This window comes from Mya arenaria, chromosome 9 (assembly GCF_026914265.1).
Source record: "Mya arenaria isolate MELC-2E11 chromosome 9, ASM2691426v1".
NCBI lineage: Eukaryota > Metazoa > Mollusca > Bivalvia > Myida > Myidae > Mya > Mya arenaria.
Genome location: NC_069130.1, coordinates 76,668,504 through 76,696,082, shown reverse-complemented (window position 1 = coordinate 76,696,082; position 27,579 = coordinate 76,668,504). Strand labels below are relative to the sequence as shown.

The 27,579-nt window shown below is 35.8% G+C and overlaps 1 protein-coding gene across 2 annotated transcripts in view; it reads right to left on the bottom strand.

Annotated features, from left to right (window-relative positions):
• The window catches only part of LOC128246716 (polyamine-transporting ATPase 13A3-like), a 60,673-nt gene that overhangs the window by 23,016 nt on the left and 10,078 nt on the right, over nucleotides 1–27,579 (bottom strand). For both annotated transcript variants that reach the window (XM_052965089.1, XM_052965090.1), the window contains exons 3-19: nucleotides 27,073–27,240; nucleotides 25,261–25,319; nucleotides 24,251–24,338; nucleotides 22,339–22,424; nucleotides 21,532–21,606; nucleotides 16,018–16,087; nucleotides 14,494–14,628; nucleotides 13,744–13,810; nucleotides 8,303–8,434; nucleotides 7,621–7,788; nucleotides 6,779–6,924; nucleotides 3,645–3,845; nucleotides 3,189–3,250; nucleotides 2,843–2,987; nucleotides 2,243–2,350; nucleotides 1,870–2,029; nucleotides 1,448–1,568 (exon numbers count right to left, since the gene is read on the bottom strand). In XM_052965089.1, the coding sequence (XP_052821049.1) occupies nucleotides 1,448–1,568; nucleotides 1,870–2,029; nucleotides 2,243–2,350; nucleotides 2,843–2,987; nucleotides 3,189–3,250; nucleotides 3,645–3,845; nucleotides 6,779–6,924; nucleotides 7,621–7,788; nucleotides 8,303–8,434; nucleotides 13,744–13,810; nucleotides 14,494–14,628; nucleotides 16,018–16,087; nucleotides 21,532–21,606; nucleotides 22,339–22,424; nucleotides 24,251–24,338; nucleotides 25,261–25,319; nucleotides 27,073–27,240 (1,991 nt within the window). The remainder of the gene's footprint in view (nucleotides 1–1,447; nucleotides 1,569–1,869; nucleotides 2,030–2,242; nucleotides 2,351–2,842; nucleotides 2,988–3,188; nucleotides 3,251–3,644; nucleotides 3,846–6,778; nucleotides 6,925–7,620; nucleotides 7,789–8,302; nucleotides 8,435–13,743; nucleotides 13,811–14,493; nucleotides 14,629–16,017; nucleotides 16,088–21,531; nucleotides 21,607–22,338; nucleotides 22,425–24,250; nucleotides 24,339–25,260; nucleotides 25,320–27,072; nucleotides 27,241–27,579) is intronic.

The following is a 27,579-nucleotide window of genomic DNA, read 5'->3' as shown; positions in this document are numbered from 1 at the left end:
CTAGGTCACCGGTGTCAACTTAGAAAATTTACTTTCGATTTCACCACTCACACTTAGTGCACTGTTTTTTTATATTTAACCATAAAATGTTATAAAATGTTTTTCTCACACATAATTTACAGATATGTGTGTCTACTAATTCGATGGCAGCCGCTGACACTTAATTTTTTTATCTATAAACAACAATATTTTCATGACCTAAATTGGCGGGGAAAAATAACAATCACGTGACAGTTATTGTTTGTGTCGGCTGTTAAATTTGCCAATGTTTATTGCTATTGTTATTTGAACAACTCCTGCATATTTTAATTAATTATTTCATACAATGAATGACTGCTATCGTCAATTCCGCCATTGCCAACGGCGTTGCAATAACATTTGACTGGCTCACATGCTATGATAGTATCACTATAAATTGGCGAATACGGCTACGGAACAACAAACCAGTCGAGATCTACTGCATTCGTACTCTTATCTGTTCGTTTTTCGTTCGTTTCGCACAAAAATGAATCCCATCGGGAAAATTATTTTGAAAAAAAATGAAATTCATTTTTTATTTTTTTTGTACTTTTCGTAAAATTAGACCCGCCAGTTTTGTAAACCAATTTATATAAAAGTAGTGGCCTGAAGGTCAATGTCATGTATGTAAACATGTAGGTGAGGCATGACAAAGAAGAGCATTGTCTATTTAATTAGTTATTTTAATCCCCTCCTGCACGGAATAATTTACTGTCACTTTTGAATTATTAATCCTTTTGTTGACAATGACACATGTTTTTAACACAATGTTTTTAACTCTTAATTTGTTACATGCTCTCTGATTAGATAAACAAATATATTTCAACCAATGAAAATCCACCTTTCACCATGACGCAGATGTTACATCATTGGATGTCTCTGTGAATAGACGCTTGCATGTAGGGGAAATAACTGTTTTGTTTACATTTCCATCGTCTTTTATTCTTATTTTCTTTTAGTCTGAGAACTCCAGATTTGGAATTTTTATTCAGAAATGGGGGAAAAAGGATACTTTATGACATGAATACCGGCTATAAATATTGCCGAAAAAAACCCTGACAATTCATAATTGTATTTTTCATTCATTTCTGAGGGGAATTGATAACCTTTTTTTGGGAAAATATGACTATTTTTTGGGAAAATTGGACGATTTTCGGCGAGGGGAAACAGCCGTTATTCGGTGGTAAATTTCACGAAAAAAAATCACTGAGAGTTATGGTTATTGTACACTGCACTTCCTCTCATTATGCTCTATCATTGTATGAAGTTTAATTCAATTCCATCCAGTATTTTTTAAGTTATGCTCCGGACAAGGTAAATTGCAACGGACTGACCGACAAACCAACGGACCCACCGACCACAGGGTGACTCCAATATACCCCCTTCAACTTCGTTTGTGGGGGTATAATAAGCTGATAAGCCACACTACCTCTGCACTCGCTGGACCTTGACATAGTTGTATTTGTTGGGCAGATGTTTCCAGGCGAGTGCTAGTACACGATAACCATGCTGTGTATAGGACCTGAGCATTTTGTGGAAATCCTCCGGAACTGTGGGAGATAAAACTATATGTACACTATAAGTTGAGTTTAGTTTATACTCATTAATTTTAGCTTGACTATGAAAACAGCTGATAGCTAATATTAATCACTCTCAATTCCGTTTCCAGGGTTGAAACCAGTACTAGCATCCTTTAAGAGAGGCCAAGAGAATGTACCCTCAATAATTCTTAACTTTGAAATGTTGATTCATTTTTCTCAATAAAATACTGTATATTTACCCAATTCTAAACTCAATATTGGTCAAGCCTAATATTTCGCAAAGTTATAACAATCTACATTTTTTGCCCACCTGTTTCAGATTTACATAGGGAGGAGATGACCTCCGGTGATCCCTTACTGTACACCTCAAACTGTGTGCCCTGCGAACGTCGAACAATGACAGACATACGCTGAAGATTGGACGTAAAGGTCAACTGGCGAACAATGCCAATCTCGTGTGATGGTGGATCCTGAAAGGCAGAAATCCTTCTATAAGATATGATTTCAATAATAGGTCTAAGATTATGTTGTTAAACATCATTGAATATCAGACCCAGGAGCTTCGGCATAACAATCAGTTAAAATTTAAGTATGAACGTATGACACTTTCTGTCTATTTCAGCCATATATACTTCCAAATCATCCACAAGCATGCACATATAATATATAAGCAACACACTCACAACTGAATCATCCGAAGACGACAGATTGTCCATGGCAGACCTGGGATATACAATGGTCGGTACGAGCATGTCAAACCTGCTGTTCTCCTCTCCTGCTTCCTCCAACACCTAACAACAAGAGATCAGAGGTTATTTACATAGCAACGAGAGGTTGGAGGTCAGAAACATGGCAAAAATATGTCAAACCTCAGATCAATAGAAACAGTTCAGAGGACAGTTTGATATCTAGAGGTCAGATGTCAGCTACATAGCAACAAGAAGTTAGTGGACAGTTACATACCAATATCAGTCAGAGAGATCAGTAACTCAGCAAAAAAAGGTTAGGGGTTAATGACATAGCAACAAGATGTCAGAGGTCAGTTGCATAGCAACATAAGGTCATGGGTTAGTTACAAAGCAAAAGAAGGTCAGCGGTTATCTTAACACTATTTATTTGCTGCTATGATACATTATGTTATAACCAACATAATAAATTAACGATGTCAACTCTAAGATGACTTCAAATCAAGGTCACTTTATAAGAGTACCTGCAAAAGATCATAAAATTATAATTTATCTGAATACTGTAACTGTTATGTTTACTTATGTGATGTAACTTACCCAGTTAATGGAGTGGAACATGATAAGGTCTAGAGGATCACCATTGAGATGACCTTCAATCAAGGTCAAAGAGTGACAGGTTGCCATGGCATCAACAATGCGCGACTTTTCCAGCTGGCTCATGTCTGTTACCTCCTCATTGAACCTGGGAAGAGTATTCAGTGGAGATAATAATAGAACAATTAATTATTGAATTCATACAACTATATTATTATACATGTCTATAACATATCTGTTGACACAAAATTCAAGTGTAAAAGGATAATCTAGAAAACACTAGCGTATAACACCTGTAAAAAAAATTCATATACACAATAAAATGAATGTAGTAAATCAATGTAGTCACCTGCCACCAGCAGAGGGCACCACTCCCTGCATGTTTAGACCATCTCCAGTCAGCGTCCCAGTCTGAAACAGATCAGCTTTATACTATCAGTCATAAGACATACATTAACAACAAAATTAATGGCACTAATTGCTTACACTAATTCATATTTTTGTATATCCTATGTATATCTTATTCATTTAAACAAAAGTTGCACAAACAAAATGTGGTCAAGTGAACTTCAATCTTAGTGACAGGGGAGATCAATGTGTTGGACTTCCTTGCAATATTGGTCTAGTGTGACTCACTGGAAGTACATTTTTGAAAAATCTATATCACGAATAAGATTGTTCAGGAACCACATTCAAAATAATTTCCAACATAAAAAACATCATGACATCTATTACAGCATGCACATCCATAGAGACACTTACAGCACACAGAAAACTAAACAACAATAAACCCTGTCCATTATACCTTGTCAAAGCAAACAGCGTTGATACTGCCACAGATGTTGATACTGCGTGGAGAGATACAGAATATTTTCTGTTTCTTCATCCTTGACTGAGCAAACACAATTCCAACAGTCAAGGCTGCAGGTAGGGCGGGTGGTACGGCGATCGTTATAACATCCAATGATCGCTTGATTATCTGCTCTACTGGATGACCTAGCTTAATCTGAAAAGGGGAAATTATAGATAAGAATTAACCTTCAGGTCAAACTAAACTAATTCCTGAACCTGATTTTGATGAATTTGTTTCGTTCTTATCGTTATTGAGTCAAATAAAGGGCATATCTTAAATAAAAAAAGCCTTGCTGTACATGTATGTATTGTCTCTGGCAACATGTGTACAAAGTTTTATTCAAATATCACTGAATGGTTTTTGGGTTTTAGACAAGATTGACGTTTTTGCTCAACTAAGACCCCAACAACTCCTACTCCTATCACCATATCCCTTCCCTTTTTTTCTATTGGAAAAGAGACAAGCTAAAGATGTTTTTTTGTACAAGGGATACAAAAGGCTCAAATTTTAAGCAGATTTATTTTAAAAAAATCCTGTGAAAGGCAAATGTTCCATTATTATTACAGCATTTAAGTAATGGAAGTTTTAGGATTATTTTTTAATCAAACCTGATACAAAATTATGTCTTATATCATAAGTAAAATTGCTATGAATAAAAACTATAACAAGAGTGACACTCACAAAATACGCCCATCAATAATTTCTTGGATTCTAAGACAACTTACTGTCACATTGGCCCGTTGAGAAGCAAGCTTTTCAAGAAGCAAATGATTTGGCACAATATGGCATTAACAGTAGAAAATTAAAAATTTTAATTCGAGGGTTTCGAGTCAAAAGGTGCTAAAATGTCTATAATTTTCATAAGCAAAAATGGCAAATTTTGACCAATTCAAGGGCCATAATCCTGAAGAGCCTGGCTGGTTATAGAACTTTGCCAAGAATAAATACCAACAAACATTTATAGTAGCAAGTTTGGTGAAATTCGGATAAAAACTGTTCAAGTTTGAGAGTAGACAAAGCTAAAATGGCCAATTTTGATAAATTCAGGGGGCCATAACTCTGGAGTGCCTAAAGCGATTAGGCTGGTTATCGAACTTGACCTAGATATTTCACCAACAAACACTTTCATGAAGTTTGGTGGAAATTGGATGAGAAATGTTCAAGTTAGAAAGCGGACAAAGCTAAAATGGCCAATTTTGACAAATTCAGGGGGCCATAACTCTGGAGTGCCTAAAGCGATTTGGCTGGTTATCGAACTTGACCTAGATATTTCACCAACAAACACTTTCATGAGTTTGGTGGAAATTGGATGAGAAATGTTCAAGTTAGAGAGCGGACAACATTGTGGAGCCGCCCGCCCGCCCGCCCAATTTTGACAAATTCAGGGGGCCATAACTCTGGAGTGCCTAGAGCGATTTGGCTGGTTATCGAACTTGGCCTAGATATTTCACCAACAAACACTTTCATGAGTTTGGTGGAAATTGGATGAGAAATGTTCAAGTTAGAGAGTGGACAACATTGTGGAGAAGAACGCCCGCCCGCCGCCCGCCCGCCATGGGTGTTCCCACAATACGGCCATCGTAAGATGGGCGTATAAAAAAACAATAGCTGTCACAGAGACAGCGCGCTCGACTATTCCGCCGCTTTTCAATGTAAGGATTGAAAAGTTTTGGTGAAGTTTTGGATCACTGTTTGATTAGATTTCAATGCAATGTATGGTGTGCTGAGATGTGAACATAAATGTGGTTTTATGCAAAATATTAACCAGAATTTCTAAGTCTAATAATAAAGGGCCATTATTTGCAAAATACAGTTATCTAACTTGGTTATTCAATAAAGTTGGGTGGTTGAATACCATTGTATAAAGTCTCAATGCAATACATCAAATAGTTGCTGAGATATTATCCTATGTGTGCTAACATGCAAGACCTTAACCAGAATTTCTAAGTCGCATAATAAAGGGGCAAAAATTATATATCATAAAAGATAGAGTTATCTTACTTGATTAAATAAGAAGGTTAAATAGATGGGAGCGTATAAAGTTTCAATGCAATACATGATGTATTCATTGAGGTATTGACTTAAAAGTGGTTACATGCAAAACCTTAACCAGAATTCCTATGTCGAATAAAAAAGGGGCCATTATTTTAATTTAATGCAAACTGGAGTTATCTTACTTGGTTATTTAAGTAGATGGTTGAGTACCATTGTATAAAGTCTCAATGTAATCCATCAAGTAATTGCTGAGATATTAATCTATGTGTGCTTACATGCAAAACCTTAACCAGAATTTCTAAGTCAAATAATAAAGGCCCATAATTTGCATTTTATTCAAAAAAGTGTTATCTGGGAATACATATCTAATGTTTCAATGCAATACATGATATATTTGCTGAGATATTGACTTAAATGTGGTTACATGCAAAACCTAAACCAGAATTTTTAAGTCGAATAATAAAGGGCAATTATTTTGCATTAAATGCAAACTAGAGTTATCTAACTTGGTTAATTAAGTAGGTTGGATGGTTGACTACCATTGTATAAAGTCTCAATGCAATACCACAAGTAATTGCCGAGATATTAACCTATATGTGCTTACACGCAAAACCTTAACCAGAATTTCTAAGTTGAATAATAAAGGGCAATTATTTGCATTAAATGCAAACTAGAAATATCTAACTTGGTTAATTTGGTAGGTTGGATGGTTGAGTACCATTGTATCAAGTATCAATGCAATACTTCAAGTAGTTGCTGAGATATTAACCTATGTGTGCTTACACACAAAACCTTAACCAGAATTTCTAAGTCGAATAATAAAGGGCAATTATTTGCATTAAATGCAAACTAGAGTTATCTAACTTCATTAATTTAGTATGCAAGATAGTTGGGAATACATATCCAAAGTTTCAATGCAAAAACTGATGTATTTACTGAGATAATGACTTAAAGGTGCTTACATGCAAACCTTAACCAAGGTGTGACACCAACGCCGACGCCGACGCCAGGGTGAGTAGTATAGCTCTCCTTATTCTTCGAATAGTCGAGCTAATAAGTTATCTTAAGGCAACCATCTATATATAAATCACCTTTAGCACCACTGTATAAATCAGCCCAATAGCAGCTATAAGGAATAGCACAGCCACAAACAGGTATGTGTCCTTGTTGAATTTGAAGTCCACCGGCTTTGGGTAGAGAATCGACCGCACCAGTTCACCCTTGGAGGTCAGGAAACCTAAAGGAAACTCATGTTTAGCATCATTGTTATACAAGGATAACCCAGTGGTCGAAATTAACAAAAGCCCGCAAGCCATGCACTAGTAAAATGTCTTCCGGGCTTGCTCATATTCTGAATTTTATATAGCAGGGCTTATTCAAAAATTTGATGCCAAGCAATAGTAAAAGAATTCGGGCTTATTTACCAAAAAGTCTAATTTCAATGACTGATAACTCCTTAACAAAGTCAAGAGTTTTAATTCATGTAACAATTTTTGAAGGCAGTATACATTCTGCAATAGAACATATTTTATTTCAACAAATTTATGTATAAAATAAAAATTAGTAAGTTTCTCTAAGAGTCTATCGAAATAATAAAACAACATGTATTGACATTTATTATAATACGTTCAATTACTTATCCCTCTATTAAGTGAGAGAACATGCTCTTTAAACTCTCTATATGATAACTTTATACAAGCATAATTGTGAAGACAGTTATAAGCCTATACTAATAATGAATCATACTTGAGCATATTTCCTTTGAGAAAACCAGTATTAGTGTTAATATAGAGACGCAAATAGAAAGTGCCTCAGTCAGGGTACAAACCCAAGACCTCTTTAGTTAGACTTGTATACCTATTCTTCTAGCCACCCATACAGCTAAGGTTAATCTTTTCACATCTTTAGCATCTTAATAAGAGTGGGCACCCACCTGTCCTTAGGATAACAGCCCTGACTTTTTGGTTGCCATAGTAACGGGTCTGTATGACCTGTGTTCCACAGAACAGCGTGTGTCGGGCATGTTCCTTCAGACAGTACTTCACATCATGTTCCCGCTTTGAGTCTGGTAGTGGAGTTTTTGTCACTGGAACACTTTCACCTGAAAATGAAACTACTGTAGAAATATGCATAGCTTTAATTCGAAATTAAAACCAGATGGGTTTTCTTCGATTGCTAGTAAGCACTAGGGATACAGACAAGCAATTTTAGTTAATGTGTTGTTCCCTTCAGTACCTTGTTAATATTCACAGCATGACAAACAACGCCTTACTGTGTTGTCTTGAGCAATTATGTCTCTCAGCTTAAATTAATCTATCCCAATTTCATCCAACATTATCTTAAATATCACCAGCAAGCATTCCCTTATTGACTTAACAGTTTTTACTGATAAGCCCAGATTCAAAGCCAGATGGCCAAATAACTTTTCAGTGAAAGGGAACCTCTTTAACATATTTTCCAATTTTATCTTACCTTATTCATGGATTTCATTTGTCAGCATACTCCCACTAATAAGCATACACTTACAATGCTGTAATGAAGGGATTATTTATTATATCTTTTACATCCCTTGTGACCTGCAATTTTGTATAATCTTATCTGATCTTACACCTCACCTGTGAGCATGCTCTCGTTAACGATACAGTTTCCGCTGATAAGCGCAGCATCACACTGCATCACCGTGCCATGATGTGGGATTTCTATTACGTCACCTGGCACTAAGTCTTCTGATGGAATATCCTGGTACACTGTATAGGAGAACAGAGAATACAGTAATACAGTCAAACCTGTATTAAGTGGCCACCTTTGGGAAAAGGTCAAAGTGGCTGCTTAAGACAGGTGGCCACTTAATCCCGGTGGAAATCTTCTGCCACTTAAGCTTTGTTTAAACAGAAACTATCATATATCTTAACAACCCACCACACCACCATCATTATCATCATCATTATAGAAGTTTAAATACAAATGTAGATAAAATTACCGTATTATATCATGTATAGGACGCTAGCATAGATAGGACGCAGGCAAAAAAATAGTTGAGAAAACGGGTAAAACCCCTTAATATATAAGATAGGACGCAGCGGAAAAATGTCAAAATCGGAGCCGAAAAATTGAGGTTGGTCAAGTATTTATAACATATATATTGAAGTAAAAAACAAACAAAAAATTGTATATAAGGCATATTTTGATAACTGTCTTGTGTATTTCGATAATTATCGTCGTATTTTGGTAATTTAGCGTACACAACAATGATATATGTCTTGACATTTTGAGAACATTTACGCATATTATAAGACTTATACAAATGCCGTAATAGTCCCGACTGACAGTCAACCGTTGCAACCGTTGCAATAGTCTCGACATGCTTTCTGCATGACAGTCAACCGTTGCAACCGCTGCAATCGCAACAAAACTGTGTATTGTCAAAACTGATGATTGTTTTGATAAGGCTTGTCGCTGTGCGGATTAAAGCATGTCGGCATAATTAAGTGTCGGTAATTAGCCTTGCCAGCGGAAGGCAACATCCGGTAAAGTGCGAACAAACAACCATAAGGTATTACCATCACAATAGTTTGTTCTATTGATGTTTTTCTAATGACAGACAGCGGGTGTTTTTCACACCTTCGCACATTTGAAAAGATTTGATAGTGACAATAATGCTACTTTGCGTTATGCACAGTCCTTTATCAATTTTTTAAAACAGTTACATACAAAATGTTTTGTAAAATATCGAAACATTAAAATCATAAACAACGATTAATTGATATTTACCTCCTTTCCCGATTTCCGTTACCGTTATAACTCAATCCAGTTAAAGTGCTGACTCACATCGAGTTTTTGTGAGTAGCGTCCCTTTTATAAAAAAGTAAACACTCGTGTTTTTTTTCAATTTATTTCTCAATAAATCATTTTAAAGTAAACATTCAATATATTTCTGCGTGTGTTAACTTGCGTGATTTTACCTATATCAGTTGTTCTTTTCGGTGACGCAGTACAGATACTTACTATTACCGCGTTCTTCCCCGGTCCGATATTTTCGACCTGAAATGGACTTGGAAAAAAACAGATGAAATTCTAATAGCATAGAAAGGAGGCAGTCAATTTTTAAGACGAGAATTGGGGGTAAAAAAGTGCGTCCTATGCATGATATAATACGGTACTTTATTCCAAAATTATAAATAGAATACAGTTGATATTTTTTTTACATACATGCATGCAATGAATAACAAAACAATCACCAAAATAAGTCCATGAATACATACACAACTACATCTACAAGTTCACTTTTTTAGCAATCTGTCATTTTCATTTGCTTTATACCATTCTCTAATCTAAAGTGCATGAACAAATCCTGTGCCGACATTATCATGTCCAGCATGTCACTTTGTGGGCGTTTTAGAGAAAATGTTTTAACTAGTGTCCCTACAATCCGTAAGACCTAAGTTCTCAGCATACCTTTCGGCTTTGGTATCAATTAACAGTCCAGAAACATGTTAAATCCCTTGGCAACACTATGACCTTTTTCTAATAATTGTATACACTTGACATGTTCTTTAAGAGTCAAACACTGATTTAAATTAAAAAGAAAATCACACTCTATGCAATGTAAATATTCAATCTCGAAAATAGAAATTTGTGCACTTTAAATATTAAAATTAAAATGAATACAAATCGTAACTCGTTTCATCCTTTCAAGTAACAATTCAAACTATGAATTCATAATGGCCAGTGTTCTTCGTCCGAGTGTGCTACAAAGCAAATGCAATAGCTTGTCTGTTCTTGTCTTTTTAGTTAAAACAAGAGGGCCATGATGGCCCTAAATCGCTCACCTGAGTAAAAGAGTTTAACCTTTGTTATTAATATAGCTTGTTTCTCAAAGAATATTGAACAAGAGCTGTCAAAGTATGTGACAAATGCCCCCCAATGTGACATTGATCTATGAACAAGTACATAAAAAGTTGATCTTGCCTTTATGTGTCAAATACATATTGCAAGTTATATTAAATTGCCTCTGAGCAAAGAAAAAAAAACAATCATACTAAATGACAGCCAACACTCTTTATGTCCTCATATTCAGCATTCCATTGTGAATAAACACTTAGTGTATCTTTCACCTTAGAGGTAGGGACATGGGTCTTGCACACGACACGTTGTCTTGGTATGTCGAAAACATATGGCAAGTCATTTTAAAATCTGTCCATATAAGAGTAAGTCACAGCGCGGACACGACAGCCTATATTTTCCTTCAGGTTGCCATGGCAACCAGAGTTCTGCATGGAATTAATTTTTTTGAACAATTTTGAAAAAGCACCAACCAAGGATCATTCCTATTAAGTTTCATCAAAATTGTCCAAGCGGTTTAGGAGAAGAAGATGATTGTAACCAATTGTTGACACTTTTCCTTTAGGTTGCCATGTCATCTAGAGTTCTACATGGAAATAATTTCTTTGAACAATTTTGAAAAAGCACCAACCAAGGATCATTCCTATGAAGTTTCATCAAAATTGTCAAAGCGGTTTAGGAGAAGAAGATGATTATAACCAATTGTTGACATTTTCCTTTAGGTTGCCATGGCAACCGGGCCAAACAAAATTATGTGAACAAATTTAAGAGAGGTCCATGCAAGGACACTTCAAACCAAATTTGCTGAAGATCTATCAAGGGGTTCATGCGAAGAAAATGTTAATTTTTTTTACTAATTTTAGCTCTGGTGGCCCTTAAAAGGGGCCAAACAAAATTATTTGAAAAGACCTGACAGAGGCCCATGCTAGGATGCTTCAGACTTGAAGATCCATCAAGCAGTTAATAAGATCAAGTTGTTTAAAGGTTTTTCTATTTTTTGCTCTGGTGACCCCTAAAAGGGGCCAAACAAAACCATTTGAACAAAGGTGAGAGAGGACCATGTAAGGATGCTACATATCAAGTATGGAGTCATTCTGACCTTTACTTTCAGAGGAAAAGATGTTTAAGTGACAAGACAATTTAAAAACAAATGACCCCTGAGCAAGGCCAATTTGACCCCGGGACAATAATTTGAATACCTTTGGTCTAGGTCCACTAGGTAACACTATACCAAATATGAAAAGCTCTAGGTCTTATATTTTGGAGAAGAGGATTTTTAAAGTTTTATTATATAAGACTATATAAAAATATTGAAAACCTAAGCCTATGAACATGGGGCGTGGCCAATTTTGACCCCAGGGCTAAAGTATGAACAATCTTAATAGTGGTCGATAAACAATGCTTCATACCAAATATCTAAGGCCTTCGCCTTTTGGTTTCGGAGAAGAAGATTTTATAAGTTTTCATCATATACATATATAAGGAAACCCATAACCGCCCGGGTGGGGCCATTTTTTGACCCCAGGGCCAAAGATTGAACAATATTGGTACAAGTCAACTAGATGATATATCATGCCAAATATCTAAGCTCTTGTCACTACTTGATTTTACGTGTGTATCAATATATGTATATTAATTGTTGTATGTGGCCCATATTGAAAATTGGTATGTGTACTAAATATGTTATCAAGTTTAAATTAAGACGTTACTTGTCTTTGTGAGTTCGGAGAAGATTTTTTAAGTTTTCACTATAACACATATAGAGAAAACCCATCAGCCCCGGGGTGTGGCCAATTTTGACCCCAGGGCCATAATTTGAACAAACTTTGTAGAGGTCCACTAGACGATGAATCATGCCAAATATCTAAGCTCTAGTCCAAGTAAGTTCAGAGGAGACGATTTTTGAAGTTTTCACTATAAACATATAGAGAATACCCTAACCCCCCGGGGCGGGGCCAATTTTGACCCCAAGGCCATAATTTTAACAATCTTTGTAGAGGTCCACTAGACGATGAATCATGCCAAATATCTAAGCTCTAGTCCAAGTAAGTTCAGAGGAGAAGATTTTTGAAGTTTTAACTATAAACATATCAAGTATACCCATGACCCCCCGGGGCGGGGCCAATTTTGACCCCAAGGCTATAATTTGAACAATCTTTGTAGAGGTCCACTAGACGATGAATCATGCCAAATATCTAAGCTCTAGTCCAAGTAAGTTCAAAGGAGAAGATTTTTGAAGTTTTCACTACAAACATATAGAGAAAACCCTGACCCCCGGGGCGGGGCCAATTTTGACCCCAAGGCCATAATTTGAACAATCTTTGTAAAGGGCCACTAGACGATGAATCATGCCAAATATCTAAGCTCTAGTCCAAGTAAGTTCAGAGGAGAAGATTTTTGAAGTTTTAACTATAAACATATAGAGCATACCCATGACCCCCCGGGGCGGGGCCAATTTTGACCCCAGGGCCATAATTTGAACAAACTTTGTAGAAGTCCACTAGACGATGAATCATGACAAATATCTAAGCTCTAGGCCAAGTAAGTTCAGAGGAGAAGATTTTTTAAGTTTTCACTATAAACATATAGAGAAAACCCATGACCCCCCGGGGCGGGGCCAATTTTGACCCAAGGGCCATAATTTGAACAATCTTGGTAGAGGACCATATGGTGATCCTATCTACCATATATCAATGGCCTAAGCCTTGTGGTTTGGGAGAAGAAGATTTTTAAAGTTTTTCCTTTCCATTGCCATATGGCAATCAGAGTTCTGCATGGAATTCAATTCTTTGAACAATTTTCAAAGGGGACCACCCAAGGAACATTCCTGTGAAGTTTGGATGAAATTGGCTAAGCGGTTTATGAAGAGATGTCGTTTAAAGTAAAAGTTTACGGACGGACGGACGGACGACGGACGGACCCGGACAAATTGTGATCACAAAAGCTCACCTTGTCACTATGTGACAGGTGAGCTAAAAAGGTGGAAAACTCAGCAGTTATTAAAGCCAGAGTTATGGGCATTGCTGTAGATGTGCCTATTGTCTCTAACAACAGGAGTATGAAGTTTGTTAGAATATTTTAAATGCTTTTTTGAGTTATGATCATTTTTTTGTTGGTTAAGGCAGCAAACCTCCATGACTACGACAACACCTTGACTATTTTCTTTACGGAAAATAAGGAAGAGGAAGAACATATTTAAAAGTCTGTTACATACCATCGTCTCCCCTGCATACTGTCACCACTGTTGATGTCTGGATAGTGTTTCTCAATGCTCGCTCAATCTAAACATTGAATAAATGATTTCAAGTTTCCATATTACTCCTAGCCACTCATTTTGCTTCACAAAGTAAATATGTGATGTTTTGTTTATACCTATTTCTTAAAGCTCAACAGTGATGCAGATGATAGCTTTTAGAATCACTCTTGAGTCCTGGGTAGAAAACAATGCAGTACTGTTGTTGTTTTTTGGATGTGGTCCCTGTTGGGAGCATTTAAAGATCACCATGACCTTGATCTTTGACCTACTGACACAAAAATCAATAGGGTACATTTACTGACTATGACCGATATGCATACTTAGTTTAAAGTCTCTTTAATGTGTCATTTAAATCTTATTGATCTGAAAGGAAAGTGTGGCGCCGCAGACACCAATGCTGGACAAAACAATCTGCAGGTCATTGTTCCAATAGTCTGCAAGCTGGAGTTGTATTACAGAATCATCTAAAATTAAAATTGTACACTTCCCTTCAATTCAACAATTTCGGTTTTTATTCACGGGTTCTGTTTTATACATGTTCTTCAATTAAAATATGGTTTTTAAAAATGAAAACACTATCTTAAAGCAGTTGCTGTTTTTTTCTTCAAGAAATGTAACAGTTAAAAAAAATACACTTCAGTTAAAATATTTCAAATTTTTCTTCAAATCCTTCTGTAACAAAGCCCGTGTACTTAGGTAACATCCCACCTTTCTCGTCTGGTAGATGCTCGTAGTAAGTGAGATGATGGAAATGAAGATGATACAGGTGGCGTAGTAGTAATACTCATCAAAGTACCATACACACACACTGAATACTTGAAACACGTAGAACGGGGTCAGGGCCTGAAATATGGAAAATAAACTTACATTTTAAACATTCTTTATGGCAACTAGTTTATATGAATTTCTTATTGTTTGATTGTGGTAAAAGATGATTACTTATGAAATCTTGTTTGGTTCCAATTCCTGTGTCGAAAAACTGTACCTGGGATGATATCAGAGCAAAAAAAATCCCACTCCTTAAAATATAGTGTGAGAATGATGGAAAATAAACTTACATTTTAAACATTCCTTATGGCAACTAGTTTATATGAATTTCTTATTGTTTGATTGTGGTAAAAGATGATTACTTATGAAATCTTGTTTGGTTCCAATTCCTGTGTCGAAAAACTGTACCTGGGATGATATCAGAGCAAAAAAAATCCCACTCCTTAAAATATAGTGTGAGTATGATGGATTCAGGGCTGATCAGCAGCAGTTTTAAGGGTGTTAGACCCTAGTTGAAATTAATTTCAAAGGCGGTCATAGGTTTTTTTTAAATACTTTTAATAATATTTTTTATCTAAATGTCCAGCCAAAAAATGTCCAGCAATTTTTTTTTTTAAATTAAAAGCACTGGAACCTGATTTCTGGATTAATTCTGAAAATTATCATAACAACAGTTCTGGTGTCCATTTGATGGGCTATGAGAAAGTAACCACAACCTCTTGGTTTAACGAGTATTTATTGCTGATAATTGAATGAGTCAAATAAGATAAAAACAAGTATAAAACTCAGATAAAATGCAATGCATATCAGTGATATAGATTTCACAGGATTGAGATGTATAATCAGAAATCAGAATTTTTTCTAAGCATCTCCTCTGTTCTCATTAGAAAAGTTTAGGTGAAAACACAGCAGTTTATAAAATACATATCTAAAATAGGTAGATTCGCTACTAAATGTATATTATATATACAAGTATCTATAGTCATGCTAATCACACTCACCCTCTAGATAACTGTGGTATAAGATTGATGTTAATAGAATATAGCAAAATATACAACTTCCTATTTCCAATGCACATACTTACAAAATAATATTATGTCATAGCCATCCGCATACTACATGATTGTATTTTAAATGTAAAGCTCCGGTCAAACATAGCCAATGACTAACTCAAGACAACATGTAGTTTCCAAAAGTCATAGAAATGCTGCTTGAAGTCTATGACATGTTGTCAGTGATCACTGCAAAATCGGGTTGTCGGAACAAACCTTTTCTAGGTAAAAGGGATATTTTTATTCTTCACATAATTTGAATAAAATTATCAGTTTTATCTAAGCTATTTTCTGTGATTTTCTATTCAACGTAACCAAAAATCAGTAAAATATATATAACATATGTGAAAATGAAAAATTCCATATCCGAAGGCTATTTTTACAATTTATTGTGTAAGAATACAAAACTTACCTCTTTAAACAGAAGAGATATGACGGGGGATACATGGACATCAATAGCGTTACTGCTATACAGGACTCGCCTGAAATATACAGAAGAGATATGATGGGGGATACATGGACATCAATAGCGTTACTGCTATACAGGACTCGCCTGAAATATACAGAAGAGATATGACGGGGGATACATGGACATCAATAGCGTTACTGCTATACAGGACTCGCCTGAAATATACAGAAGAGATATGACGGGGGATACATGGACATCAATAGCGTTACTGCTATACAGGACTCGCCTGAAATATACAGAAGAGATATGACGGGGGATACATGGACATCAATAGCGTTACTGCTATACAGGACTCGCCTGAAATATACAGAAGAGATATGACGGGGGACACATGGACATCAATAGCGTTACTGCTATACAGGACTCGCCTGAAATAAACAGAAGAGATATGACGGGGGACACATGGACATCAATAGCGTTACTGCCATACAGGATTCGCCTGAAATATACAGAAGAGATATGACGGGGTACACATGGACATCAAAAGCGTTACTGCCATACAGGACTCGCCTGAAATATACAGAAGAGATATGACAGGGGATACATGGACATCAATAGCGTTACGGCTATACAGGACTCGCCTGAAATATACAGAAGAGATATGATGGGGGATACATGGACATCAATAGTGTTACTGCTATACAGGACTCGCCTGAAATATACAGAAGAGATATGACGGGGATACATGGACATCAATAACGTTACTGCTATACAGGACTCGCCTGAAATATACAGAAGAGATATGATGGGGGACACATGGACATCAATAGTGTTACTGCCATACAGGACTCGCCTGAAATATACAGAAGAGATATGATGGGGGATACATGGACATCAATAGCGTTACTGCCATACAGGACTCGCCTGAAATATACAGAAAAGATATGATTGGGGACACATGGACATCAATAGCATTACTGCCATACAGGACTCGCCTGAAATATACAGAAGAGATATGACGGGGGATACATGGACATCAAAAGCGTTACTGCTATACAGGACTCGCCTGAAATATACAGAAGAGATATGACGGGGGATACATGGACATCAATAGCGTTACTGCCATACAGGATTCGCCTGAAATATACAGAAGAGATATGACGGGGGATACATGGACATCAATAGTGTTACTGCCATACAGGATTCGCCTGAAATATACAGAAGAGATATGACGGGGGATACATGGACATCAATAGTGTTACTGCTATACAGGACTCGCCTGAAATATACAGAAGAGATATGATGGGGGAGACATGGACATCAATAGCGTTACTGCTATACAGGACTCGCCTGAAATATACAGAAGAGATATGACGGGGGACACATGGACATCAATAGTGTTACTGCTATACAGGACTCGCCTGAAATATACAGAAGAGATATGACGGGGGATACATGGACATCAATAGTGTTACTGCTATACAGGACTCGCCTGAAATATACAGAAGAGATATGACGGGGGATACATGGACATCAATAGCGTTACTGCTATACAGGACTCGCCTGAAATATACAGAAGAGATATGACGGGGGATACATGGACATCAATAGCGTTACTGCTATACAGGACTCGCCTGAAATATACAGAAGAGAAATGAAGGGGGATACATGGACATCAATAGCGTTACTGCTATACAGGACTCGCCTTAAATATACAGAAGAGATATGACGGGGGATACATGGACATCAATAGTGTTACTTCTATACAGGACTCGCCTGAAATATACAGAAGAGATATGACGGGGGATACATGGACATCAATAGTGTTACTGCTATACAGGACTTGCCTGAAATATACAGAAGAGATATGACGCGGGACACATGGACATCAATAGTGTTACTGCCATACAGGACTCGCCTGAAATATACAGAAGAGAAATGAAGGGGGATACATGGACATCAATAGTGTTACTGCTATACAGGACTCGCCTGAAATATACAGAAGAGATATGACGGGGGATACATGGACATCAATAGCGTTGCTGCTATACAGGACTCGCCTGAAATATACAGAAGAGAAATGAAGGGGGATACATGGACATCAATAGTGTTACTGCTATACAGGACTCGCCTGAAATATACAGAAGAGATATGACGGGGGATACATGGACATCAATAGCGTTACTGCCATACAGGACTCGCCTGAAATATTCAATGCCATTATTCATGGAACCAACTAATTATGTATTACATTTTGCTGTACCTGTATATTTAGATTAAAAGTTTGCGTTAAGGCAATGAAAAAGCAGTATTAGTCTTCAGTAAGTCGTGATTACCGTTTATACCAATTTCTTTTAGATAGATGGATTGTGAAGATCGAACAGAGTCTGTTTCTCGGTGAGAAACCAATATTGACGTCCATTTTGTTAAGCTCTGAGAAAGTACCCCTGATGGGGGTTTGAGTACACAACCTTAGGTTAAATGTGCACACCTACACCACTTGCTATTCCTGCTATAACAAAAAGTATCTTGGAAAACATTCATAAAAATAAGTCTAAAAATATTAACAAATAATAAACATGTGCTCATTAAGTTTTTATCTCAAATTAATTGTGTTATGAGCCACTTGAACAATTGCAAATAAGCAGAATACTAGTAACTTATAATTTAATGTCATTAATTATTTATATTCAGTTTGTTTTCTTTTTTATCATTTATCATAAACGATATGTAAATAGTAGAAAACTAGAAAAAAATCAAACATAAAACAGACAAATAAACAGTTCAAAATATAATACGAAACACAAGGGTAAATGCAGAAACTGCATTAAAGCCAGATTAATTTATTTTAACAAATGCAACTTTACAGCACCGTGTATGTTAATAGATGAAAATGTAAATGTTGCTGACCTAGATTTTGTCCCAAATGACCCATTTCAACACTGACCAGTCCAACCATTTCAACACTGACCAGTCCTAAATATCTTGCTGAGCATCTTGAAGATTAGATAAACATTGTTGAATTTATGAAAGGAAGATAAAAAAAAACAACCCAAAATGTTGTTTTAATATTTTACTTAGACCCATTTTCCCACTTGATTTACAAGATCAGATACAAACTGATGTATTTATGAAATAGACAAAAAATATTCACTACAAAATTGTTAACGATGACCTCCCGCCTCCCATTCCCATCCCAAAAGTTTTTGCCAATCTAGGAACGTGAATATTTTTATGTAAAATCTGGCTAAAAATCAGTGAACAATTGTACATACTTATCAAACCTATAACAAAAGGAAGAGATATACCGGTAGTCTACATAAAAAAGATAAAATTACACATGTGGGGGCCATTGACCATCGCCCACCTCTTACGATAAATTATTCCAATTGTTTATTATATGTTTTTAAAGCCGTATATTTTTAAACAAAAATACAAACAAAATGGAGAGATTTAATAAAGATTTATAAGTAAAACATAATAATTATATTTCTGACACTTGCTAACCATAATATTCAATTGAATCTTTTTTATCTAAAAATATCTTGCTGTACAATCATTGGTAAAATGGCCAGATGATCGTTAAAGATCAAAGTGTTTGCTTAATATATACATAAGAATGTTTTAAATCAATTCCAACATAATTTTGTAATCTTTTTTCAATTTAAATGATAAAAATAAACAAATGTTAATTATTTTTATTTTTTGTTAAGATTGACTTTAAAAGGCACTCGTTTCTACATCTTTCCCGGTAATGCATAAGAAATACTTATAAAATCACTTTTTTACTCTTTAATACCAACTAGAACTCCGCGAGTCGGATGTGTCGCCTGACGAATTATTTACTGTCGACATTATAGCTGTTAGATTGGCATTTTATTCATTTATAGACAATGATGTTGCCATTTAACTTTCAAGTGTAGGTGGCATTTGAACCCTCAATCAGATATACCTACGGAATAAGTTTCAGGTTGAAACCTCCTATAGTTTACGAGATATGCCACGGACAAAACCTCTTATATTCTTCAAGATATGCCCCGGACAAAACTTTAAGCATGAAAATTAACAAAGGGCAATAACTTTAAAACTAAGAAAGCAAGAGTTACTGTTATTGTGCACTGCACTTGCCCTCAATGAGATCTATCTAGCTATGAAGTTTCAAGTTGATACCTCTTATATTCTTCAAGATATGCCCCGGACAAAACTTTAAGCATGAAAATTAACAAAGGGTAATAACTTTAAAACTAAGAAAGCAAGAGTTACTGTTATTGTGCACTGCACTTGCCCTCCATGAGATCTATCTACATATGAAGTTTCAAGTTGATAACTCTTATATTGTACAAGATATGCCCCGGACAAAACTTTAAGCATGAAAAATACCAAAGGGCAATAACTCTAAAAAATATGGAAGCAAGAGCAACAGTTCTTGTGCACTGCACTTGCCCTCAATTAGATCTATCTACATATATTTACACCTCAACTTCCATTCCTTAAATGAACTGCTTTTCGGCAATTGCGTTCATCAATCGATGAACGCAATATCTTCGGATATGTTCGGATCGTAATTCATTGCATAACAATATATATGAAAGCTATTGATCTTGTTATTGGTTGTATTGTGTCTGCAGGTCCCGTAAAATATAGATCAACATTTTTAAAAGTGTTAGTTTATTATATTTTAAATATATTGGTACCAGAAGTGTTTCAATTTTATGTTTTAAAGTGATTTCAAGTGGTTGATCTTTTCCCGCGTTATTGTGACGTCATTTGAAAAAAGTTTCCGGTTATAGTCGAGTCGTTCTATTTACAGAATGGGTAAGAACAGATTACTGAAAGGTTTTCTTAAATGAGATAAAGTATTTTTTTAACAATTCTCGAATGAAATAATGAACTAGTGGTGTAAATATAAGGAATGAATTGCGGGGTTGATGTCATTATCGGGGATATGAACGCAATTGGGTTGGTCAAAGTACGCGTGGAGTCCTTCGGACTCCACACACATTGACCAACCCAATTGCGTTCATACCCCGATAATGACATCAACCCCGCAATTCATTCCTTAAATGAAGTTTCAAGTTGATACCACTAATAGTTTAGGAGATATACCCCGGACAAGCGAAAATGGGACGCGGACGCCGCCGCCGCCGACAAAAGTAACCCCTATATGTCATCTTTTCAGGCGACACAAAAATGCAGGAAAAAATACACTGTAAGTATAAAAAAGTTTTAGTGGGGAGGAAACCGATGCCGGTTAAGAAAAAAATAGAAAACTAAAAACAAATCCCCATGCCCACAAAGACTCACACACAAAGATTAAGATAACTTAACCTTTAGCCATTTGTTGAAAATCGTTACTTTCGACTTCAAAGACAATATTTGGGCATATACATGTTTCAACAATTGTTGAAGGGTTCCAGCAGAAGTATCTTAGTTTTTAACAATTCCAATTGCAACACTTCATTGTCATACAAAAAAGTGCATTTAAAAAAAAAACATGAGCAAGTCTCTTTTACATACCTTTTCCTTTGGTGTTCGAAGGTCAGACCTCGCGCCTCGTGTAAGTATGAACATGTACTGTTGGCCTCCAGACCTCTGGAACAAAACATACATAACTGTTTATGAATGATTTTCTTGTTGTATTCTTAAAGTTTTGTTGCCATGGCTACAACATGAAAAACCTGACTGACAAATAAGTTCCATAATCCAAATCTTTTCGTTGTAGAAATGATGCTGCCAAACCAAACCATTTATTGGTAGTGGGTACAAAAATACATTAGTTAGAGGAGCCATAGTGAGCAAAGTTATTTCAATGTTTTGTGTCTCTAAATGCTACACTTCTATGGGCATTTTTTATATTTAGCATTTTTAAAATCTAATGTTTTCATTTTACCACGGAACACTGAACTTTGGCATGACATTGTCACAGTTAGTTGACTGAACAAGTAAGAATACAGCTATTACAGTACCTCAAACCTTGTTTCTAAGGAACCGAGAAAAATTATAAAGAATATATAGAGGATAACTGTTTGCTTGAATGTAAGATCTTCAGAAATTTCACCGAACAAGCACCAAAAGTGTTCACAAGGTGAAATATATTGCAATCTTACACTAAAGCAACCATTTTTTTCTTTCTAGAAAGGATATATAAAGACAGCTAATAGTAGTTTTTCTGAAAAACATGCCATATTGTATCAACATGAATGTAACGTCATTTACATACAGTGAAATATCATTTTATTTCACTGATTAATTTTAAGAAATAACCAAAAAGCATACAATTATACAAAATAATTCAACTAGCAGCAACCTCATGTGAACACCCACCTAAGTTTCTGGTACCGATCCTCATCAGAATTCCAGATATATTTCACACGTTTGATCTCAAAGTAGCGAATCAAGTTCTCATCTTTCTGCAAGCACATTAGCATCAAAATTAAACAAACAGACATTTTTGAAACAACTGGCAATCAAATAATTTTTTTTTCTACACATCTACTTTCAGTGTGAAGGTATCTTTTTCCGGAACAGTATCAATAAATTTTCATGTTTCAAAATAAAGTATAAGATTGAGGCAAATTAAATCATCTGATACACTGATATTGTTGAAATATGGGGCACTCTTATCATCAGGGGTATGAGGGGGCGCGTTGTTACAATTGACTGGTGCATAAGGGAATAATTAAACTTCCTGTATGATTTTCATTGTACAAATCATTCAATGGCACTTGTTACAAAGAAAATATTTGTTTTTTTCTATTGTTGTCTCAAAAAAAATCTAAAAAAAATCGTCTTTTGAAATTGAAACCAGATGCTCAACACAGAATTCACTTGGTGTAGCCTAGCTGGTTTATATAGTTTTTGATATGTATACTGATGATAAAAACGGTCCATCAAAATGAATTACTGTGCTTGTAAGGTCAGGTATATATACCTATATATCGAACTATTTAACAAGTTTACAGAAACAGGAATGCTTAAGGAATCAAATATAACTACATGTGTATGATAATTTTCATAATATGGGAGGATACATTTGAATTGTGGATTCTGTTGCATTTTGTAATGTATACAGGTGCACAAAGGGAAACATTTGGCTAGCTGGTAATGAGACAAGAATGTAATACATACTGATGCTTGTAGATAAATGTTATCTTTTTTATCAACCTGTTTTTAAATAGAAGACAAATTTCTGCAGCTAGTTGAATAAAACTTAGATAAGTTGTCCACAGGTTATCTTTTGGCTGGTTTGCACATATAAATTATTTGATTGGTCGGTAGTAATTATCGGACAAATATTGACCAATCAATGAACATTTTGGCTAACTTGGACCAAACCAAAGAGTTATCCAGTTTTATACTATTGTCTGCTGCTGAATCATAATAACTAACACTGTTCACAATACATATACACGTTCAGTCAAAACTCGTTATGTCGACTTTGTTGGGACCTAGGGAAAAAAGTCGACATAACGAACATTCGACACATCCGAATTACAAGAAAAAGATATCACCAAACCCAACACATCTGAGTTTGATCTATGTCCGATGTCGGACTTCTGCAATTGAATGGTCTTGTTACTTATTATCTTGGTGATAACAGCAAACGTATTATTCAAAAATAAAGTAAAAAAGAGATTTATTTGTGTCAAATTTATTTAATTCAATTCAATTAATTGGTTTAAAAAAGTTTGCTTTCCATATGCAGTGTAGAGAAATTTCTTCATCACTTCATCACGTAACTTTCCCTTTTGTCGATTTTCCCATGATATCACCGGCGTCCTCATGCGTTTCAATAAATGTTTCTTGTACAATAAATGCCTCTTTAATCAAAAACAAAACCAAACAACTTTAATTTGTCAAAATTATTAAATACCCTCCAATTATGACAGTTTGTTATTTTGAAACGCACAGTAGTTTAGCGAGTCTGGACTGTGTAATGAAGTTTTTTTGTGAATACACAATCCCATAATATTAGATCTTATTAAACTTTATTAAGGTATCATTCTTTATCTATAACTTGCAGATCCAACACAGTGGATTATTATGCTAATAATAATCATGAATAACAGAGAATCTATTTGCATACTTATACAGCTAAAACAATTATTCAGCTTGTCGTTTGCATGATAACCAGCAGCTCATTTAACTGTTTCATTGACATTGTATCATCTCTCATCATCTACTTATTTTAAGCATACTGTATCAGTATGTTATTCATTATTCTGTCTGCTCCTACCTGTCCTGTATTGAGAAGCAACTGGGCTCGTTTACGTTTTGACGCTCCTGACAGTGTGAACGATGCTGATGGCTTCAACACTGTCACTCTGGAAAATAGAACATCTTAGCATGATTTTTTTTTATTAAATTATTTTAGATCTATTTTCATTGTTTAAGTCGATAGCTCATTCATATCATGCAAGAATTACACAGTAGAATCTAATAGAGTTAGGATGGGCAGGAGAGATTTAATTTAATAAATCAATAGGGCCACTGATACATGTATGTATTGTGTTAACTGTGCATTTTAAAAAATAAATAAAAAATAATTCAAAGTCGTAGCATAGTTAAAGAATGCAAGACTTCCATAATTAAGCAAAAATAAAATTTCTTGAACCAGCCCGAATATATTAACATATCACAAAATCCAAACAAAATCTGAACAATTTTTTAAAGCCCATGTTTGAATCAGGCTTTCAAGCGTTCCTTTTTCTATCACTGATTTAGAGGGGCCAAAGCAGGTGTAGAAAGGGCAACTTTCTACCAAACATTATGTGCTCATAGATTTAAGAAAAAGGGTGGTGGGCAACAAACTATCCATGATTTCTCCAGTGAGTTTACACTGACCGTGCCAAGGCAGTTACCCAAACAGCTACTAACAGTGTTATAGGTGTAAATCGTTTGTGGATTTGTGCTGTTGGGTACATTGTTTTTCTGGCTCTGATCTTTGTGCATTTAAAAAATCTTGGTTAAATTTTGACTAGAGCCCCAATTTATTGAAACTTATTCAGTCCCTTATAACAGGAAACAGGCTTAAGCTAATCTCAATATTATTGTAATTTGTGTATTTTTTTTACTTTTTTAGTGATTTTATACTTAAAATAGGCACTTGTTTATGATAATCACAAAGACACAAAAGTAAAATAAGCTACTTTAATGTTAAGATTTCAAGAAACTGGAGCCTCAGCTTGTCCCCATAGTTTCCATAGTTTTATGATCAGCATGTATAACAGGAAACAGAGACTCTACCTGGTTCCATCCTTGGTGATAGTCTGTACCTTAGCAACAAACCACTGTTCATATTGATCCTGAAATAAATAATATATATCACTAAGATCTACAATAACCCAATCATTAATTATTTAGTTTTTGTTTTGAGATTTTTAAAAAGAAAGTCAAGTGACAATTGTACTTCAAAATATGCCTGAATTCATGTTTAACTTAAGTTAACAAGCAAAGAGCTGAAGAATAAAAAACCAGATCATAACAACATAGTCCTCAAGTGAGCTAAACAAAGCACCACAATCAGATGCCAACGATCATCAGTCGAGGGGTGAAAGCGAAAAGGTCCTATCTTCTTCTTTATTAAATGTCACTTATAACTTTTCCGCATTCACCTCTCGATCTGTCCATCAAGGAGCATACCTCAACAACTATTGAAGCCAGAGCTATTGGCATGCTAAACATAAGCACATTGCTGACAATTAAACCAAGGTTATCACAATAATTGTTGTTGTTTTCTTTAAACAAGAGGCACATCAGTGCCTGTGCTCCACTGGCCAAAAGGTTCAAGCAAAGACCACCTAACGAACATTTTCGTCAAGTTTCATAGAAATACAATCATCAATTTTTGAGGAGAAGTTATTTAAAAAAATTTTTTACTTTAATAGCTCTGGCTGCCATGTTGTGCAGTGGACCGAAATGATTTGGGCAATTTGAGTAAAGGAGCACCAAACAAACATTTCTGTCAAGTTTTATCGAAAAAAGGTCATCGGTTTCGACGACAAGTCGTATAAAGTTTTTTTTATTTTTTAGCTCTGGCAGCCATGGTGTGCAGTGGACTGGAACCATTTAACAAATTTTGGTTAATGACCACCCAAGGAACATTTCTGTCAAGTTTCATCAAAATCTGATCATCGGTTTCTGAGGAGAAGTGGTGTAAAGGTTTTTCCTATTTTTAGCTCTGGCTGCCATGTTGTGCAGCAGACCAGAACTGTTTGGGCTATTTTGGTTAAGGACTACCCAAGTAACATTTCTGTCAAGTTTCATTGCAATACGATCATCGGTTTCTGAGGAGAAGTCGTTTAAAGGTTTTTCTATTTTTACCTCTGGGGGCCATCTTGTGCAGTGGACCGAAACCATTGAAGCAAATTTGATAAAGGACCATCCAAGGAACATTTCTATTAAGTTTCATCAAAATCTGATCATCGGTTTCTGAGAAGATGTTCTTTAAAGGTTTTTCTATTTTTTTGCCCTGGCAGCCATGTTGTGCAGCGGACCGGAACCATTTGAGCAATTTTGGTTAAGGACCACCCAAGGAACAATTCTGTCAAGTTTCATCAAAATCTGCCTATCCGTTTCAGAGGAGATGTCGTTTAAAGATTTTGCTATTTTTAGCTGTGGCGGCCATATTGTGCAATGGACCAGAACCAATTGAGCAATTTTAATAAAGGACCACCCAAGGAACATTACTGTCAAGTTTCATCAAAATCTGCCGAACCGTTTCAGAGGAGATGTCGTTTAAAGATTTTGCTATTTTTAGCTCTGGCGGCCATATTGTGCAATGAACCGGAACCATTTGAGCAATTTTGGTAAAGGACCACCAAAGGAACATTCCTGTGAAGTTTTGTCAAAATCCGCTTATCAGTTTCAGAGGAGATGTCGTTTAAAGTAAAAGTTTACGCACGCACGCACGCACGCACGCACGCACGCACGCACGCACGCACGCACGCACGCACGCACTCACGACGGACAATCTGTGACGACATAAGCTCCATGGCCTTCGGCCAGTGGAGCTAAAAATAGACGACGTGTTAAGAGAGTGTATTATTTGTTCAGTACCTTCAACAGGAGATGAGTTGCCTCTGCAATGCTGCACTTCCTGTGTGTTGCCCGGATGTACCAGTGAGGCAGCCAATGAAACAGCAGCCGGAGCAGCCCTACAGTCCCAAATATTGCGCAATACACGAGATATTGTCTCAACCGGGACACAGTGAAGCACTCCACTTCCTGCAATGAACAAACAAACATTCAGACCATCCAGTGCAAAAAATAGCATCAATTTTGTAACATTGTATATTATATATTAATTTGATGACTTTTGGAAATTTATTATTCTAACAGCAGGTCTCACAGTTCCTGTTAGTATCAACAAGAACGTATGCACATATAAGCACATATGTTATACCTGTGAAAAGCTGCCTAAAGTGTGCATATATATATATATATAGTATAAAGTCTCTGTATTGTTGCAGTAAGATGCTTTAGTAATAGGGAGTCATTAATAGTATGCATGTAGTTTGTTTTGTTTTCAGATTTCATTATGTGCATTCTTTATTATTGTTTGAA